The sequence below is a fragment of the Varroa destructor genome, unplaced genomic scaffold, assembly GCF_002443255.2.
Source record: "Varroa destructor unplaced genomic scaffold, Vdes_3.0 BEIS01000002.1, whole genome shotgun sequence".
NCBI lineage: Eukaryota > Metazoa > Arthropoda > Arachnida > Mesostigmata > Varroidae > Varroa > Varroa destructor.
In genome coordinates this window covers 1,679,000-1,698,024 of record NW_019211455.1, presented here as the reverse complement: position 1 = coordinate 1,698,024, position 19,025 = coordinate 1,679,000, and the positions used below count along the sequence as shown (strand labels likewise).

Sequence of the window (19,025 nt, the reverse complement as noted above, 5' to 3'; positions counted from 1 at the left end):
AAGAATTTTTGACGAGTATTGCGAACCAATCCCTGCCATATATGTCATAGAGATATCGTGTTCAACGCAGACCTAGAAAAGTAAAGAGGATTTGTGCCAGTGAAAACTATCGTGCTCTTAATTATAACAATAACAAGTAACAAAAACAACAATCTGCCGAGTCCGAAGCAGACAATTCAAACACACATGATAATAATATATCTGTAGTTTGTGAAACAACAAATTGGAGAAAAACATTTGAACGTTAAAATTAAAGATTGCAATTGATAAATATATATAGAAATAACATAACACATGCGTAGATGAAACACGCTGGACTTGAACCCAAGAATCGGCTATATATATATATATGCAAGTAGCTTCAAAGAATTATATATATATATAATTCTTTGAAACTGTAGGCTTGCCAAAGGCAAGTAAAGTTAGCCGTTCGCAATTAGGCGCCAGCTTTGTTAACGATGGTACATGTTTGTCTATGAAACAGCACATCATTCAGGATTCATCTTTGTCGATGTACTCTGCTTTGGCCTGATCTATCCTATTATTACTGTATTTTTTTTTTAATTTTACGTTTTATTTTATTTATTACACGTGTTGCTTAGTATTTGTGGATAGCGAAACCTGAACCAGCTTCCCTTCCCAAACTGAGATTTAGCTACGTATATAATATTTATACAAGCTATAATGCAGACAAGGATTTCCCGTACTGATAGGTGTTTTAGGCATCCTGGCTGTCCCATAAAGTTCCTTATACCCAATAGAAAACCCAATGCTGACTATCTGCATATGAAACTGCAAAATTATATAAATAGTTCTTGATTCAGAGGTCAACTAAGTCGAGGTTCGTGCTCGGAAATGGAAGCAATTGATTATGGTTTAGAACACTGTCTACATTGTCTCCGAAGGCCACCGACCTCTTTATGCTAGGTTTAAAATGTACGTATAAGTTAAACAAAAAAAGCTTGTTTCTTTTTTATAGCTTAAGTCTTCCACAAACACAAATTTTAATGATCCAAAAGCAATTCAACCTATCGAGTAGATACTTACGCAAAACGCCTTCAATTAAGATTTTTCTAACCCGAAGAAGCAATAATTGCGGACCAATCAGTTGTGATTTGCAATTATAACTAAATTATTTATGGAGACTTGAATGAGTAAGTGAAACGCAAAAGTTACAATTGAAATGGAGCTTATGACCCGATATCATCTTCTAGAAAAAAAAAATCTTGTCATAATTCCAATCAACAACGGGCGCCTCCTGTAACTAAGTTCGCCGTAGGGGAAGATAATAATTAATTTAGCAAAGAAAGACACAGAAGATATTTAGAGCAGGCGACATTTCACTTAGTCCTCATAGCCTGGTTACTACCAGAAGTTGTTTTGGTGTCTTTTGTGAAGAAACCAAAGAAAGACCTCCAAGATAACATTTGCTTATGTAGATACGATGTTTTAATAGAGTCGTCGTTATTTTACTTCTACCTTTGTAGAATTGGTATATCGAGGCGATTCCTACCCAGCTCTTACGGGCAGATATAGTAAATTCAATTGTTTAGAGTACGATTATGGAAGAAAGTGTAGCTAAATTAAAGACTCTACCCCATTTCCATTTGCAAGCCCTTACATTCGGATTCGCTAACTTAGACACATTTAAGGCCTTATTGTAGGGCTTTTCAAAATATCGCTTCGCGTTTGCAGGCAGATTGACCGATTGTTATCAGTCCTATTTACGTTGAATTTCACTTTATTTTATCTCGCCAAACTATAAATGTTTAAAATAATGTTCTGTGTTATCTGCACAAATTCTGTGGCATTTGTGTGTGTCACTAACAAGACTTAAAGTAGCAATTCTTGTTAACAACACACAAATACTATATAATTTGTGCAGATAGAACGTCACATTATTGTTTTTCTACCAGAGGATAAAACGTTAGGCGGTAACTAGCGCTAGAACAAGCAATACGGGTGGGTGGGCCATGGATGTAGGACACAGAATTTGTTCGAGTGAAGTCACTCGAAACTGCCTATTTGAGCCATTTGTGAGACTGAAGGGAACTACTCTAAAGCCTCTGAAGTTCAGAAAAAAACTCCTTTGAGATACGACGATAAGCAATAACCTGATCCGGCTTTGTTTTCCATAAACATTCCATTTAACAATGTGTGCGGCAGTTAGTTAACCTAATCATAGTAAATATATTCTAGCAAAATTTGTTCCTTTCACTCTCTCGAGGAGCGTCGGCAGGGCAACAGGTGTTTCAACTTAAATAATTTCAGGGCGCTTTTTTTCTATCAAATCATGCAAAAGCGAACGGATCTGCGACAAGAGGCCACAACGCAAGGTGGTCAGGCCGTCGCTATTACGGAGGACAGTAGCATCAATCACTCTAAGATTTGCCGGTGGCAGCAGAGCATGGATCGCTGAAGCGACGCGTCTTCTGCCCTTATCGAACAGTAACAATTGGATGGATGTCAGATTAGCGACCCATTCAGCTGTTACCACGCAATCGTTAGGACAAGCTGTGATTTCTCATTCGATTTGGCGACGACCGTTTATACGTCGGCAGTGTAAAGTCAAAATGGCAACAACTTTAAGAAAAGCAACAGCAGAAGACAAAAGGATGACTGATTGTCGGTATAACTGTTTGTCTCATTTGTAGGTTTGCGTTCATTTTTGCGGCGGAGGGCTAGAAACGTCTGTTACTACCGTCTTTAGTATCATATTATTGCTGTTATAGTGTTGTATAACAGAAGATTCTGTCAAAACCACAGCTGTTACGAAAAAAAGGGCCCTTAGGCTTAAGCGTAGATACGCCAACAAGGTTTGCTAGTGAACGAGTGGGTTTGCTGTGGCACATAGAACAGGCGGTTCTTTAATGTATTGTAGGCCCAGGGGTAACTAACATGATTCAAGCGAAACCCTTACCCACAGAAAACTTGGTAATGTCAGAGTAAAAATGATTTTTTTTTTGGTAAAACAAAAAGAGCAGGCGAATGCATTTACGCACTATCTGGGATAACCGGCGAAATCATAAAATATCTAAGCTAAGAATACACTGATTCTCGGTCTCGAGCGCAAATTTGTTTTGCCATCGTTGATTCAACTAATCTGATCAACCAGCTCACAAAGGATCAATACCGAAAAGATCACTCTAGACAGGCGAAAAAAACACATACATATACAGACAAACACACATTTTAAATACTATAAACGGACCCACAGGATTCATTTCGCCCTTTATTGATTTCGTATTCACTGTAACACCCAGCTGACGAACACCATAGGTCTGATTATATCGCGCTGCAGTTATTTTATTCTATCTATAGTATCATATCATTGAAATGTCCTATTGGTCCTGTTTTTTCACCGCAATCATTTTATCTGCCCGTTCCGTACGAAAATACTCGATCTGTGCTACACGAAGTCTAATAAAAATTATGGATTCATTGCGAATCCGCACTTTAATTGCCAGGCGGTTGCAGGGCGTTGTGGATCCTGGTTTATTCCGTTATTTTGTTGCACAGGTTAAAGTAATTTCAGTCAATTTCAGTAATCAGTCAATTTTTCTAATTGCATTATTTCGTTAGAGTTACTCTCGTTCCCCCGTTAAAATGATTTTATGATCCCCATACCCTGCTGCGGTTGTCCCGTTCCTCCTTTTCGATTAATTCTAACGTATTTCATTAAAAAAAAATAAAAAAAAAATCATTAAATAGCATTTCTAAGACACAGACAAGTAAAGTATTCAGCTTCATTTTTCGAAAAGTACTTTTTCCATCTGTCTTCTAGAACATGGGTAAACTAGCCTAACGCTTTATAAGCGAGAGAAACTAGTGTCTATTGGAAACCAAGTCAACCACCCTCTAAATCGCGCGCGCAGCTGATCTTACGGTAGGAACTCTTTCACTTCTCAAAAATCAGCTCAAAGCGACAACAAAGGACCTCTGCGGCGGACAGATGGGTATACAGACCGTCAGGTTTAATAATAACAATACTGTAGACTGATGAAGTGATTACAAAAAAATTTCCTCAGAACAGTTCCTTTACGGTAATGGAACTTAGCCCGTTGGTATTTTTCAATGATGATCCAAAACGAAAAATGCTCATGTTATTTGAATGAATAGCAGTGTACTGAGAACGTCAACACCTCACGCAACGAAGTATGACACCGATCCAGTGGGACAAATACGCTAAAATGTTCTCATCAACCTAAACGATCGAAAACTTCTCCCGACCTTTGTGCCTAATCGGAATAAGTTGCCTGCGAACAAGTTCGAACCCGATGAACAGCTTGCAGCAGCAGCAGCAGCAGCAACTTAATCTTACGGATATTATCGCCCGTCAAAGACCACAACTTAGAGCTCCGAGGAGAGCAGGTGGCAGGTAAAATATGAACTCTGGCTTTAACGGTGATTCGGTGTAACACCGGCACAGGTGGTCAAAGGACACATTCGGTACTTGTAAACCTTATCATAATGTCGTTTTAACAAATTCTCGAGTAAAAATCATTGGCGTCCTTGATTTAACATGGAACAACTTTGAGTGAAGTTTATGACAAGAAGCGAACTTTTGCCAAGTATTTGTTCATAGGTAATATTGTAGTTGGGAAGTCCCGTCTTATAGTTTTATTATTCAACTATGCATAATGTTTACGAATAGAAATCTAACAGTGCAAAAAAGGCAGTGGTACGTTTAGTAATTGAATTTCTATTTTGAAGTGCTCTAACGCTTCAACGTATGAGATGATGAGAACCGCTACTGATTCATTCATATGTGGCCTGTTTGCGTGCGTGCGTGCGTGCGTGAGAATGTCGAATTAAGCACGAAAGGTAAGTAACTTAATGACATTTTACTTTATTTTGTACATTTACTCGCGCCCAAAGGTAAACAGCATAATTTAATGAATATATTACAGTTCGCTTTTCGGCTTACGTTTCCACCTCGCTGTCACGATGTTCAGAGGCGCGTCTGAGTACCTTCAGCTAACTTATAACGAGAATAGCCCAACTCTAAAGCTAGAAACGAACTTCGATACAACCTAATGCAAGGCTCAGGAATAATGCGTTCGAAGTTTTTGCGGAGAGCTGACAGATGAGAATGCTTTAGCACCGCGTCAGACCCGAAACAGAGCTAAATGTTTAGCTCTTTTTTCCCCCCATTCATATGCTTTAACATTCGTAAACAAAAATACCCGACATTGAAAATGAGCATAATCTATCTTATGCGTTTGCCGCTTTATATCAGTTACACAAAGACATGTCACTACAATATATAGCTTTATCTCTTCCAGCTGAAACATCCTCACATGTTCCTTATCTGTCCTAGACAGCGAGATAAGGATGAGCAGTTAGTGACAATTGTTATAGCATATCATAACAATGTAGGTATGTTATGACGTTGTCGCCACCTAGGCGCTTATAGGATACAGAACAGAGTATTCATTCAATGAATAAATCTAATAGAAAGTCTTTGTTTCCTTTATTCTAAATGGTTGACTCACTTCGGTAAGTTACGATATTTTATTCTGACAATAATATTATCATCTTCTGCGCGATTTGCAGCGACATTCGATCTATTTCTATATAATATAGGCACTAAAGATCGTAAATTCTGCGATTCATACCCGCTCGATCATGTAAAACACTATATGTACTTAACAATTATGTGCATTCAACACCACGAGCAGAACCCGTTGACAAAGCAGCAATCTAATTAATCGACGACAGTGATAAATACGACGATGATAATCAGCCAAATACTGGCACAAACAAAAGACGATGCAGAAGTACGAAATTATTTGGTTTTCGGTCGCTAATAGCCTAAACTTGATTTTTTTTTTTTCTAAATAATGACCGACATCACCAGGGCTTACTGTAACCTTGAAACCGGTTCGTACGTGGTCGATGTTTCTTCATTGGGTAGAATGTTAATAATGATTCGTTTTTGTCAAGCCATAGCTTCCACTGTTTTGTATGTTATCAGCATTGCCTTTACGGTCACAGTACGACGTTATGCTGGCAGACCAGATCGAATCGTATTGCGGATCTGTGCATGGATTAAGCTGTTCAGTGACAACTACTGATCTTCCCACATTCCCAGGTTTGTACTGCCAATGAATTTGTAACATCCGTTGTCTTTCCATGTCTGGATTCGTCATAAAGCGTCAGACGCACTTGTGCGTCATTCTGCACGAATTCAAAGGGTCTTAACCCCCCCCCCCTCCTCCTGCCCCTCTCCTTCCCTTGAATATACACACACACGGACGGTGTTCGTTTTCAATGAAGCTTTTCGCAGATGCTCCGGTACAGCAGTTACCGAACGCTTGACGGCGATGCCCCATATGTAGGCTTTTGTTGCTGCATGATTGCATCTAGAAAAATGACAGTTGTATTCGTATAGTGCACCGTTATTATCGGGGCGACATGTTCATGGCTTAGTCGGAGAGACATTTGCATGTAGCCTCTTCTTGTCCATGACTCTTCGCTTTTTTTATCGCTTATTTGTTAGTGGTCTTCGAATTGTTTAACCCACAGTATCAGATGCAATAAATTTATTAAACATATATTATCTATCGTTTTAAACAGATCGTTATTAGCGATACAGTTCGCGTTGGCATTCACAGACTACGTGCGCCGGCCGCTGTCAGGCGTCGACACCACACTTGCTTCGAGGAAGGTGGGTTGGCGTGTTAATTGTCTTAATAGAGAAAGACAACGGCGGACCTGCAACCCCAACTTGACGTTAGAACGTCGAACATCCGACGCGACAGTTAAAAATCCCTTTCCGCTTTCTAGCTGCAACGCGAGTCACGCCCGAGGTATAAATGTTCTCTGGTTCCTAGAGAAACGTCAATTTGTATGTTTGCGTCCCTTCTAGCAATTCTAGCCCCTTCATCGGTTCTGTCTGCGTTGAATCTTGCTCATCCTTTAGCATTTACATTATAATTAACCCAATCAAAATGAAATCGTTTATTCTCGCTGTTTTTTCCAGCGCTGCCATCGTCTCGGCGGGCCATCTCAGCTACTCAGGTTCTAGTAGCGGTAGTCTGGCCTTTGGAACTAATGCCGCTTCAGCCCTGTCTGTAAGTTCGGCTCCAGTGATAGCTAATGGCGGCCTCGACGTGCAAGTAACGCCCACCATTCGGCAGGTAGGAGTCGCTAAAGTGGCTCGCGTCAAGTACGTGAAACAGCCCTTCATCAACGTAAACTACGTTCAGCAGCCGGTAACTTCGTATGTGACTCGTCCAGTCGAGTCGGTCTCGTACGCTTCGCGGCCTGTGGTATTTTATAGTGTTCATCCGATTCTGGTAGCAGGACGTGCCCCAATAACGGCCTCAGCGATTGCAACCTCTGCTATTGCCGCCCCTGCGATCACAGTGGCCCCTATCGGTGTAAATGGCTGGAAGAAGGCTTAAACGTACACAGGCGGTGGCGAAATGCTAGTCTTAAATAGATATGATGAATGTTTTTAATTCAATATTCGCTGAGTATTTCCCCGCGGTGTATAATACCTCGTTCGTACCTTATATTCATTTTGTGGTGGGTATGGACAATTGTTCAAATCATGCAACAGTCAAAGTAATCACTGAAAGTTCTCTAAGTTCGATCGTGCTTGAAAGAAATGGGGGAAAATAAATAAATTAATATGCTTCTGGACGGCGCTGTTTTCATTGAACTCAGATCTTAAAGATAAGCGCGTGACTCTGTATCTTTTTGTTGTGAATCGGGACGAGCCTTACAGTTAATCATAACGAATATTATTAATTATTATTATTATGAAACTGCTTGTAGGTTGCTAGCAGATCCTTTTATCCAGACCTGTAGGGGCAGGTAGCACTGTACTAACCTTCGATCAGAAAAAAAGCCTAAGCTCTGATTTCGCGTATCAGCATTTCATGACCTAAAATCTTCGTATGAAACCTTGATCATCATCGGTGATCTACCTTAATCAAGATGAAATTGAAATCATGTACGTCTTCAAAGGTATTCAGGCCGCCGAGGCAAATCACATCTGGCTTCTTAATGTTGTTAGCTGTTACACTATAACAGTTATATTGAAAAGTTCGCGCGCAGAAATACTGGATCTTATAGTAGCTAGCCCTAGAGAATTCTAGAGGAGATAGAAAGATTGGCTTAAATGTGCGTGCAACAATGTTAGCGGGACTCAAATAAAGTTTTTCATTTCTCTATTGCATTACTTAAATCGTCAACTAAGCATTAGGGGCGATCTCTCTGCAGAAGATTAAGGCCATTCGAATCACAGCTGATATAGGTGGAACCAGGCTCCACCATCGGTTCCTGTGGTTCAGAATAGAATGTAAGCCAGTAGAGTAGGAAGCGGCGAAGCTACCCTAGTCGAGCGGTTCCAAGTCCATTTACACTGCTGTGAAAGACTTTTAGGGTATGAACATAAGGGGTAACAGAGTTAACATTCCCATGCCTTCGGAAGGTTACCCTGAGAAAATAAAATAGCGCGCTTTTTTAAATTCAGACTTGGAGATATCCTCCCGCTGAAAAACAAAGCAGTTCAGTATTGGTCCCAAGGCGGTACGGCTTCTAGTGACAACAGTTACCACACGTGTTTTTAAGGGAGCAAGACATGTGCTTGAATCTTGGAAGCTGCTCTTTGTGTTTGCTCCTGTGATGTTGCGAATGTCGTATGTAAAGGACGAAAATAGCTCACGTGCGAAACGAACATTCTATCGAGGCACAAGCTTTTGCTATTTTATGCGGTGAAAATATCGCTAAGATTAGGCCGATCTTTTCAGGGCTAGATTTTTTACTTAAAGGAAAATGATTGCGCTATGCGGCCAATTACATGCTTTGATACCTTTCGTTGTCAGGCAGCGAAGAACGAAAGAGCAGGAAGCAGGCAAACCACAAAGATTTTTAGTACCCTTCGGTCGAGGTATAGAATATGAGGAGGGTCTTAGATGATATCGCATACCATATAGCTCTTCATTCAGTAATATCCATTCTCAGTTCTTATAAATCGAGATTTACTGAAAGACGAGAAAGGAACTGACTTCGATATGAAACGAGCTCCGCAGCGTGAACTTTCCTTTTTACACATAGTCATTTAGGTATATCGTTTGCTATATTTCACCATATCTGTATATTGAGACCGTCAGAGAAACTTCGCTGGGCATTGATTTTTTCTGTTTACCCGAATGACTTCCAGTAAGGACCTTTTGGCCTTCGTTCAAATAGGGCACATAGACGAGCATATATTAGCAGAAAACTTCTCAGATATTATAGTCAAAGTCAACCGAATACTGGAGCATCAGATTATTAGGAATCTGAGGGTCGATCCTGATAAACATGAAATCGTTTCACAGACATATACGCTTTAAGCTCACCGGCTATAATAATACGTAATAACTGGTCCAAGCTGTCAATTGATGCGTCCGTAGCCGCTCAAGCTGCGGAGAGTACCGCTTACGAATTAAGTTACGTTTCATTTCGTTCACAGGTGGACTGGTAACGCTAAAGGAAGCATCAATCAACCAAGGACTCCTTTTACCTTTGGTCCTCTTTGTAAGCCGCACGAATACAATACATGCAGAGAGAATCCTTAGCAAACTCCTCACTCCTCCGAAGAAGGACTCTGACTGATCAAGTTGCTTAAAAAGCATAGATGCAGGCGCGTTTTCCTGTCCTATGGAGAATGGCTAGATTTAAAAAAGGCTTATCAGTTGGCGGACTGCCTGCTATGGCTAGTCTCGTGCATCGGTAGTTGAGCTAATGGAGGTGGTCATCCTATTTGACATGTATGCCAGTATTTTATTGCCGTAGCACCAGATGTCTTCATCAAAACAAGGCTGAAGAGACACTTGCAAGAGCTCTATATGTTTTCAATGCACTTTGCTATGACAAGTTTTTACGTTACTGTTTTGGGTCCGTGTCACCCAGGGTTTTGCCTATCGTAGTGCTCGCATGTATCGGATGGGGAGAATCGATAGCTCCTGTGATAAAAGCTGCCGCGGTTTGTTATATCCATAAAATCCAAGTCGACAGCCAAATTACACTCAGCCAACACGCCATTTGCACGAGCTTGCTATCGGGCAATGCACGTTTCACACGAGAACCGTAACATCTATATTGAGTAGGTGCGGAGCAGGCCTGCGTCAAAAGTACAAGCAGTTTATCTAAAGAGAGACTTATATTAATATTTTCTGTATACTACACACATATTAGAAATTACGATGTTTTATATTGCTCAACACCTTCGGATCACGACTGCATATATAAATATATATACATATGCATGTTCTCCAAATCTATAGTTTCTAGTAGCAATTTCAGCATTAAATTTTACTGTTCAGTCAATTACTGTTCGCGCTGGGTTTCAATTTTATTGCCCAGGACCCTATGTACGTTTCGCCTGGACCAATTTCCATTATTTACTGAGGTGTGCTCTCTAGCCGTATATGCCGGCTTGGATGAAGGAGTTCATAAAAAGCTATCCTTCACACAGTCCTTCTCCTCATAGGCCTGGGACTGCGCAGAGTGAGTATAAGTGAAACAATTTTAAAGGCTACCGCCACAGCTGCTTTCATTGAAACCTCGTCCGAAATAGCTTAGGCGATCTGCCCTGCATAATTGCCTATCAGTTGCGCAATTATTTATTACCACTCATTGTTTACGGTTTACAAATAGTGGAGTTTTTGCAAGTCGTAATTGTGCTTCTGCTTGCTTAGCTTCGTATGTTGCCTCTATCCACCTGCCCATAGCAACTACGTGTTTCCTAGGAGGTCACTTCAGGCCGCGTTTTGCAGCGATAATATTATTTCGAATTTATTATACGTATCTCTGTTGTCCCTCCTTAATGTATTACAACTAATAACGATTAACATTGGCGCGCTTTTCGAATTTACGGATTCTACTCTTGATTTCGCGTAATGATAATCTCGGTAATGCACGCCATCTGTGTTCGTATCAGTGGGTCGATACCACAGTCACAGTGTATAATGCCTGTTCCCGAGCAAAGCCCAATGGCGCACGATGAACAGACACAGCATGACCCAAGCGTAACCCAGTTATCATATAGGTACTTCAAAGCCATTAGAAACCTATTGTTCAAATTTGAAATATTAATTGACACTTTGGTTTAGTAGTGACCAGGGCGTACACGACCCAAATTACCATATTTATCACCTATAGTACTGCATAATGCCACTGGTACTTTACGAAAGAAAGCTGTTTTAACTGTTTATGCTTTGCATAAACAGTTAAAACAGCTATGCTTCTAGTCTGACCCACTTTGCTCCGCGGTGACATCAAGTAGCTTTGTGGTACCGTTATCAAATATAACGGTAGTGAGAATTTTACGATATATATATATATACACAACTACTCTCTGATAGAAGTTTTCCGTCTTCTGTCCGTTATTCCCTCTAGATTAGCTTTTGTCATCAATTTGCCTTTCTAGCGGAATAATCTTTACCCATTATTCTGATCCTTTCAATTGATTTCATTCTCTACCATTCCATCTAGCATAATTGAAATGCATGGTAGTAATAATAGTTATAATGACAATAAAGGAATCATTCGTTCATAGTATATATATATCCATGATTTAGTTTTTTTTTCAGTAATTTATTTACTTTTAGTGGCGTTTATATAATTGTACTTTGCAAGTAGTAAAACTTCAAATGGGCATATCTTTTATGCGAGCTTTAATCGATGCTATCGCGTACTGAAATACTGAAAAAGCGCCATTCCCGATTGTAAATTTATAATGTTAGCACGTTCAAGACTTAATCGCTTTTACCGTTTACGTAGCCAAGTTTTCTACTGTCTGATTATGGGCAGCTGACAGCAAATCTCTATATACGTATGTGTACACGGGGCCTGTTCTGCTAATTCATTGGCATCATCGGATCGCTTCGGATCGTAGGGTAAACCCCGTACGGTTGCAGTCACGTGAACGATAGTCATAGTTGTTACTCTTCGACAATTATAAACGGTATATCATTAAAGCACACTGAAATGCTAATAAGCACTTAGATAGATTGAAAAGAGATAATTTTCGCCTGGTGTTTCCGACATAACGATGTCTCATGAATTTAACTACCAATGAATGTCACTGTCTTTACGCAAAGCGCCACGTACTGTACATAATTATATGACAGATAAATAAATAGTACGCCAAAATACTACTAGCCGTTAATATCTTTCAGGGCCTGGATCTGAACACCTTCGACTCACCTGAGCCTCACGCGAGTGCCGACTGGCATTATGTAATTGACGCACGAATATAAGAAGCGTGTGAGCCATTGCTGGCACAGTAGTTGTGTGCTGACATGTATCATTCCGTATACTTTATATCGCAGAAGAATACAACATGAATTCGCTCTCAGTGTTGCTCGCCATTACCTTCGGGGCTACTCTGATATCGGCTGGCGACATCGGTAGTTCGACTAGAAACTTCAGTGGCCTCAGGGTAGGTTTTATCGGAGGAGGTTATGGAGGCCGGGGCCACGTTCCGATTTCAGCTGTTCCCATAACCGCTCCCGCCCTCCAGCAGATCGGCGTCGCCAAGCTGCAGCGCGTAAATTATGTCCAACAACCAGTCGTCAACGTCAACTACGTTCAACAGCCGCTCATCTCGTACGTGACCCGGCCGGTGAAGTCGGTTTCGTACGTAGCCCGTCCAGTAGTTTCGTATAGCGCTCATCCTATCCTGGCCCCCGCCAACCCTGCCTTAACGTCGACGGCAGCTGCTTCAGTTGCCGCTGCCACTCCAGCCGCGATCGGGAGTTCTCTTGGTATCATTGGTGGGTCCTCAGGGATTGGGCATGCTGAGCCTCTTGAACTCGCTGGCTCCATTGGTTCACCAATTACCCCTGCTGTATTCGGGGCCCATGCTAAGATCGCTGCTCCAGGAATCTTTGCCGAGTCTATTGGGTCGATAGCTGGGGCTGGACCTATCGCTGGCCCTGTAATTATCGGTCCAACTAAAACAAGCTATGGTGGTTGGAAGAAATCATGAAATTTTATTGGTTGCACGACGTATGTGTACCTACTTACTTTTTGCTATGTAAAATGTATATTGAATAAAAATTGGGATTCAATTACAAGCAAGTCGTCGTCATAGGCTATCTTTATGAAGAACACACAAATAGATATTTTGTTTCTAGTTAGACTATGTAAGATTAATTTTTGCCTTAAAACTTTATTCGCTCTGAAAGACGATTCAGGTTCAGACAAGGTAATATATACACGGCGACCAAATAATCTGCGTCTTCGAATCTAGCTTGGAAACAGTGTCGTTTGACCAAGAAAAATGCGAGAAGGTAACGTGCTGACGACGTCTACAATGGCCTATTTGTCCTGGAAGGGATTGTTTTGATATGAGAGATGAGTTAGTTATACCGAGGAGAGACGTTCGGCTGAAATTATCGATGTTATCATCAACGTTATGGTATTTATTTGGTAGCAGATTAGATACCTGGACTTCAAGAGAGTTCCTGTCGGAGCTTTTCTGTGCTTTTCGCTAGGATAGGAGGATGCTTTCGCTAGGATAGGAGGATGCTTTCGCTAAAGTTGACAACTAATATATGGTAAAAAGCCATACGATTGAACTTCGTGGCGTACTCCACAGTGAACTGAAGGCAAACACAGAATGGAATCATCACTCTCGATAGAGACTGATGCACGACTTCGGGATAGCTAGAACGAAGACAGAGTAATGGAAAAAATATAAAGATAATTCTTGGCCCTGTAGTGGCAAGCATCGATTTCCAGCTTTAGTAGCTGTTCGCGTCATTCGTGCCCTAATTATAATCTGTGATAGCGGTTCACCTGTATCTTCTAGATAAACGAATAATTAATCATGTGGTATAAAGCGAAAAGTGAGTGCAGGCCTTATTCTGTGACTTTTCTCCATGGCAGTACAGCTTTTCAGGAAATTCTATGGGATTATTAATAAGCGAAATCCTGCGTCCAATAAGACACAAACATTAGGTTACACAATTGCAGAGAGCTTTACCTAAGGTAACTTAACGGTCTTGAAAGGCATACCATTACTTCATTTCTGATATTCTCGCATAGATATTATGCATTTATTTCATTAATTTTTTTTGCACATATTGGCCATTTTGTTGATTATAGATTGTTTCGACTTCCGAAATGATTTTTGGTGCATAAATTTTCGCCCTACTTGAGGATGATCTGCGATGGGTTCGCAGCAAACGTTGCACAGAGTGGACAGCCGCTACTGAAAGCCTGCAACAGCGAGACGTTCGGTTAGCAGATGGTTAGGGCCATTTGGACTGATCAGACCGAATGAAAAGATGCCATGTATTATTGTGTCCTATTCGAAATTAGACCAGTTGATGTAAAGAGTATCAAAAACGCTTGCATAGCTTACCCACTGCGGGTATGGCATCTTCAATGTAATAGCACTTACTGTTCTGACGGATAGCTGTCAGATAGTGGTCATGTTTTGGAAACGGTCAAATGTGTAATGGAAACGAGCGAAATTTAGGTGTTTTGCCCCCTGCGATGTATCTCCCAGGTTCGAAATTTTAATGTTTCGATCCCCAATATTCTGACAAGACGACTCGAAAGCGAACGACAAGGGTAGGATTAATAATCAGAGTTTTTCACGATCTTAATGAGAGGGTGCGTAGGCCGACGGATTCGTAGTTGTAATGCTAACACTTAGCGATTTTTTTTTCAGTTTAGTTAACCTATTATTGTCGCGCAGCGAAAATACTACCTGCACCCTCGAAATGATCCTCGTTGTGCAATAGACCGAATGGCCTTAGCAGGGATAAGAGATTTCAACCCTGCGTTATAAAGTGCAAAGAAAAAGACGGGCACGCGGATTTCATCATTGTCTATAACAGTTGTTTAATATAGGATTTTCAATTAGTTCTGGATATTTTGTTCCGGAATGGAAATAGCAACCGCCAACGATAGTGAGGAACAGAGTGATGGTATCGAGTTAACCGATCACCTTTGAAATAAAATTCGATATATCGCAGTTGCGCCGCTACAATCTCATGCGCTGTCCAAGTTCACCGAGAGATTTGAAAAAAAATCATTGCCATTATATCGGCAACCACAAAATCGTGGCCAGCGTATCTGATTGGAAGAGCAGCAAATACCGGTAAAAAGGACAGACACCACAATCCGGCCTATGTTTACCTATAGCAAAAAAGAAATACGTAAATGTGCCAATCTTTCTGACTTTTGTACGTCACGATAGTAATAATAATAATTAAACAGCTAATTCTGATTCATGCCTCTATCATCGTGTTTCCCAAAGTAACAGAAAAGGAAAAGCGTGCGCTTAATTAAAGGTGTCAGGGAATGTAAGTTACCGTCTGAGATGAACCGTTCGGTGACACAATAAAAGTCTTAATATTCTATTATATGATAAATTTAATCCCCTGTTGAGGTAGATGTCAGTGTACCGCTTCTTGGCAAACATACCTTTGCAATTTTCGATCATCGTCTATGTATATAGATGATTAGCATCAAGAAATGGCTGCCTGATAGAAGATGTAAGACAGGATGATTTATATTTGAGCATCTATCACAAAATCTGTATACGTATGTGTACACATGATGGCTTAAAATAATCATGCTAAGTTTACTTAGCTTTAGGAGTGCTATCTCGATTCATCGAAATTGTACATAGTCTTAGTCCTAGAAAGGAAGATTTAAAATTTATCTTGCTATCAAAATTCGTATCATAGCTGTTTGTCAACGCATTGTATAATAATCATTTTAAAAAATTGACCAAAATGGTAAGTTTGTTATGCGGGCAAAAATTGCACGCAATACACGCGCTCTCTCTGTATCGTACCTATCTCCAGCAATTTTTCGATTGGAAAGGCCGATGCAGCGGATGTATGAGAACCTCAAGAACAGTCATTAGTATAATAGCAATATGTCCACCTGCATTGATTTATAGTGCCCGCGAACAACAGGTAGGGTAATATTTTCTACGCCATTATGTCGCTTTTTCAAGAGTTGCATGCTTCTACTTAAGTTCTGAACAAGTTCTACTTAAAAGGCACGTGTATACCACAAAGTGAGTCGCTATAATTGGCACTACTTTCAAATTGAACTATTTGCAATACAGTTACATTAATCGGAACTTTTGGGATGCTTAAAAAACCTGCTTCGTAGTAGTATGAGTATAAACTTCTTGGAGCCTCAATTTACTAATTAACTGATGGATATTTTTTCAATGAACGTATACTATACATCAAAAAGTTCAGAAACGTATGTCTTGTCTAATTTTTACATTCGGGTTAGCTATTTAGACCTAAATCTATCGGATTAGTTTATGTGCAGGAAAAAATATTTTATACAGGCCAATAAAGCGCACCAGTGGGGGCTACTTTGGGAACGTGGTTTAGGATCATGATAGTTAATAAATTCACACAGTTTTTAGGTAACTTAAATGGTCAACAACTAACATCGAGTTAATTTTTATCCTGGCCTACCGTAAAAAAATAGGTGCATTTTATATCAAATAGTTTGCGAATATCGTTGCCATCGTTCGTGTGAGCGTTCTCAGGGGCAAAAATCAAGGTGCGTACTCGCGAGAACCGTCTACCTACCTCCGATCAGGTTTTTGGGAAATATTTTTTAAAAAATCATGGTGCACAGTTCACTTTAAACAGCGCGCTTTTTGCAATACTAATTTGCACGCATCGCCAGCCGAAAAAATAATACACAGCGTCGTTCTCGCTGGCGAAGTTACGCTAACTTTTTTTTTGATAGCATTAGTTCGAGTGAAAAGTACACAAATTATCTAAGGCTGTACACACGTTTTAGGCATATCATTGTCAAAAAGAATAAAAACATCATAGATAGCTTTTAAGCCTATAGGCTCTCACAGAAAAGAGAAATAGGCCACACCATAAGCTGCATTAAGTGCATATGTCTCAAGAGCCGCTACATAACAGTCAATGGTTTCCAGATACAAAAACAAAATTTGAAAAGAAATTCCGCTGATAATTTTTTTTATGGATTATTCTGTAATAGCTGCTATAGAAAGAAGAAGAAGTTCAAATATCCTGAAATTTTCCAGATTGCCTAAAGTTTGAATCGTTCTCCTCTTTACATTCGGTTCTTAATTTACACAGTAAAGTCATTGGTACAGTAAGATCAAATGCAAAACAATAAGATTATGTTCTGAGAAGTACTATCGGTGCCGTCTATTCTACCGATAAAGCGTAGCATTAACTTCCACGAGTTGTTATGTATGCGTGTCAAAAAATACATTTGTTTGTATTAAAAATACCTTTTTATGAATATCGGAAGCATTGAGCAGTTTTTTTCTGAATTAAAGGAACGCTCGCTTTGAACGCTCCACGCCTCACCAAACCCCTGTTTCTGCATTGGGTTTGTTTTTTTTGTGCTCGTTTCTAGTAGAGTACCCCACAACGGTCACCTTCGCCAAACAATTAAGAAATTGCCCGACCCGACAAACTGCTCTGTACATTAACGTGAATCTTTGCTAGCATTGGAGTATCTAAAAGTCATGGTACGAATCAGAGAGTTACCATGTCCTATCTCAGTCATACGAAACCCAAAATCAAGAACAGAGGACATCGTCACACTTCGATTACACAAAGAGAGAGAGAGAGAGAGAGAGAGAGATGAAACTATTCATCATCAATGGTATATCTATTGTTGGAGTATATATGGTATATCTAGGAGTACAATAAAGCACACCTAGAGCGTGAGCAGTTGTATTGACGGTATTCTGCAGGGCCTTCAACAGTCTCAGTCCGTCAGGCCTAACTAGCACCCGTCAACAAATTCCTGCGCACGGTTTGAAATCATCAGTAGAGCATTTATCCATGACAGTCCTGAAGAGAAGCCCTAAGGCAGCCCAAAAAGCATTATAACGAAAAGTCTTATTTCTTCAGAATGAATGATCATATTCTAGATTATGTTATATCAGCTTGTTTTGATGATCAACGCTCACTCCCATAGTTGTGCTATAGTCAACTTCTGTTTCATCACTTTCTGACAGGTTCCGATACTGATAGTTTTTGGTATATTTTCATGGGATTTTCACCCAATCGACTACCTTGATAAAACTGCTCTTGTTGCGTTTCTATCTAGCGTTCTATAATAATAATTACACGCTGTCCTATTACCCAGGGTCGATTTGTAATGCAGATTTGAGTCAAATCGAATAGACAGGCCTGAAACAGTTCGGATCAAAAAGTCCAATGTCCTGTTCCCACCTACGAAGAACCACATACTTGCATGCGGAAAAACGTCCAAGCACCCACAGACGTTCGTGTGAATTTCGCAATAAACCACCTATCTTCACCCATTTACAAGGGAGATTCCGATTTTTTTTAGACCCGATTCCAAAATTTGCTTACTTTACCCTAACGATATCTTAAATGTAATGCAGGACTACGTTGCGAAAAGAGCTAAAAACGAAACGTTCAAATACAAAATTTCGACCAATAGTTTCTTGCAATTTCCCTTGACACCACACTGACCACCGAAGTTCGTATAACAGATACAGATACAGATCTTAACTAAGAGAGAAGTATATTTTTCTCGTGGTCGGCGTACGAAAAATCAACGGCCAGTCTTTATCGACGTCAGAAGACAACAAAAAAGGGTATTGCTTTCTTGGCCGAGAACAGAACTCCCGTCTGACAGTATTGTAGCAGTGTTAGAAGTGTGGAAACAGTGGTAGCAAAGGGCATTCTCTAACTATAGTCTACCTAAAATCTGTTTACTTATTATTGTCCAGCACTGACATCGAATCTCAAATAAGTGGCTTTACAAGCATAATTGCCCCTATTATAATCGCCATGTTGGATAAGTTAACTTAAGAGTCCGTACTGTCTATCACTCTACGATATTATTTGCGTATTGATAAACTAAATGACTCGCAGTGATCATTTATGCGACCTTTCCAGTGTAGCTACTGCTATTGTTGTTTTTCTTCATTATGGTGTACAGGCGGCATTTATAGACACTGCCGTATTCTGTCACTGAAAAACCGGATACCTTTACAATGCTGCGTACAT

The 19,025-nt window shown here is 40.2% G+C and overlaps 1 protein-coding gene and 1 long non-coding RNA gene across 2 annotated transcripts; both read left to right on the top strand.

Moving 5' to 3' along the window:
* The first annotated feature begins 3,917 nt into the window (after window positions 1-3,917).
* On the top strand, window positions 3,918-6,949 carry LOC111244666 (uncharacterized). The gene is made up of 4 exons (XR_002671004.2): window positions 3,918-4,378; window positions 4,714-4,824; window positions 5,978-6,094; window positions 6,580-6,949. It is a non-coding gene; the product is annotated as an uncharacterized LOC111244666 (long non-coding RNA).
* Window positions 6,950-12,216: 5,267 nt separating this feature from the next.
* On the top strand, window positions 12,217-12,999 carry LOC111244831 (uncharacterized). Its single transcript, XM_022792314.2, has one exon. The coding sequence runs from the start codon at window positions 12,341-12,343 to the stop codon at window positions 12,986-12,988; it is 648 nt and encodes a 215-aa protein (XP_022648049.1). The 5' UTR covers window positions 12,217-12,340; the 3' UTR covers window positions 12,989-12,999.
* The last annotated feature ends 6,026 nt before the right edge of the window (window positions 13,000-19,025 follow it).

Bases quoted from the DNA above. Each gene is read 5' to 3' on its own strand.
- LOC111244831 (XM_022792314.2), top strand. From the start codon at position 12,341: ATGAATTCGCTCTCAGTGTTGCTCGCCATTACCTTCGGGGCTACTCTG.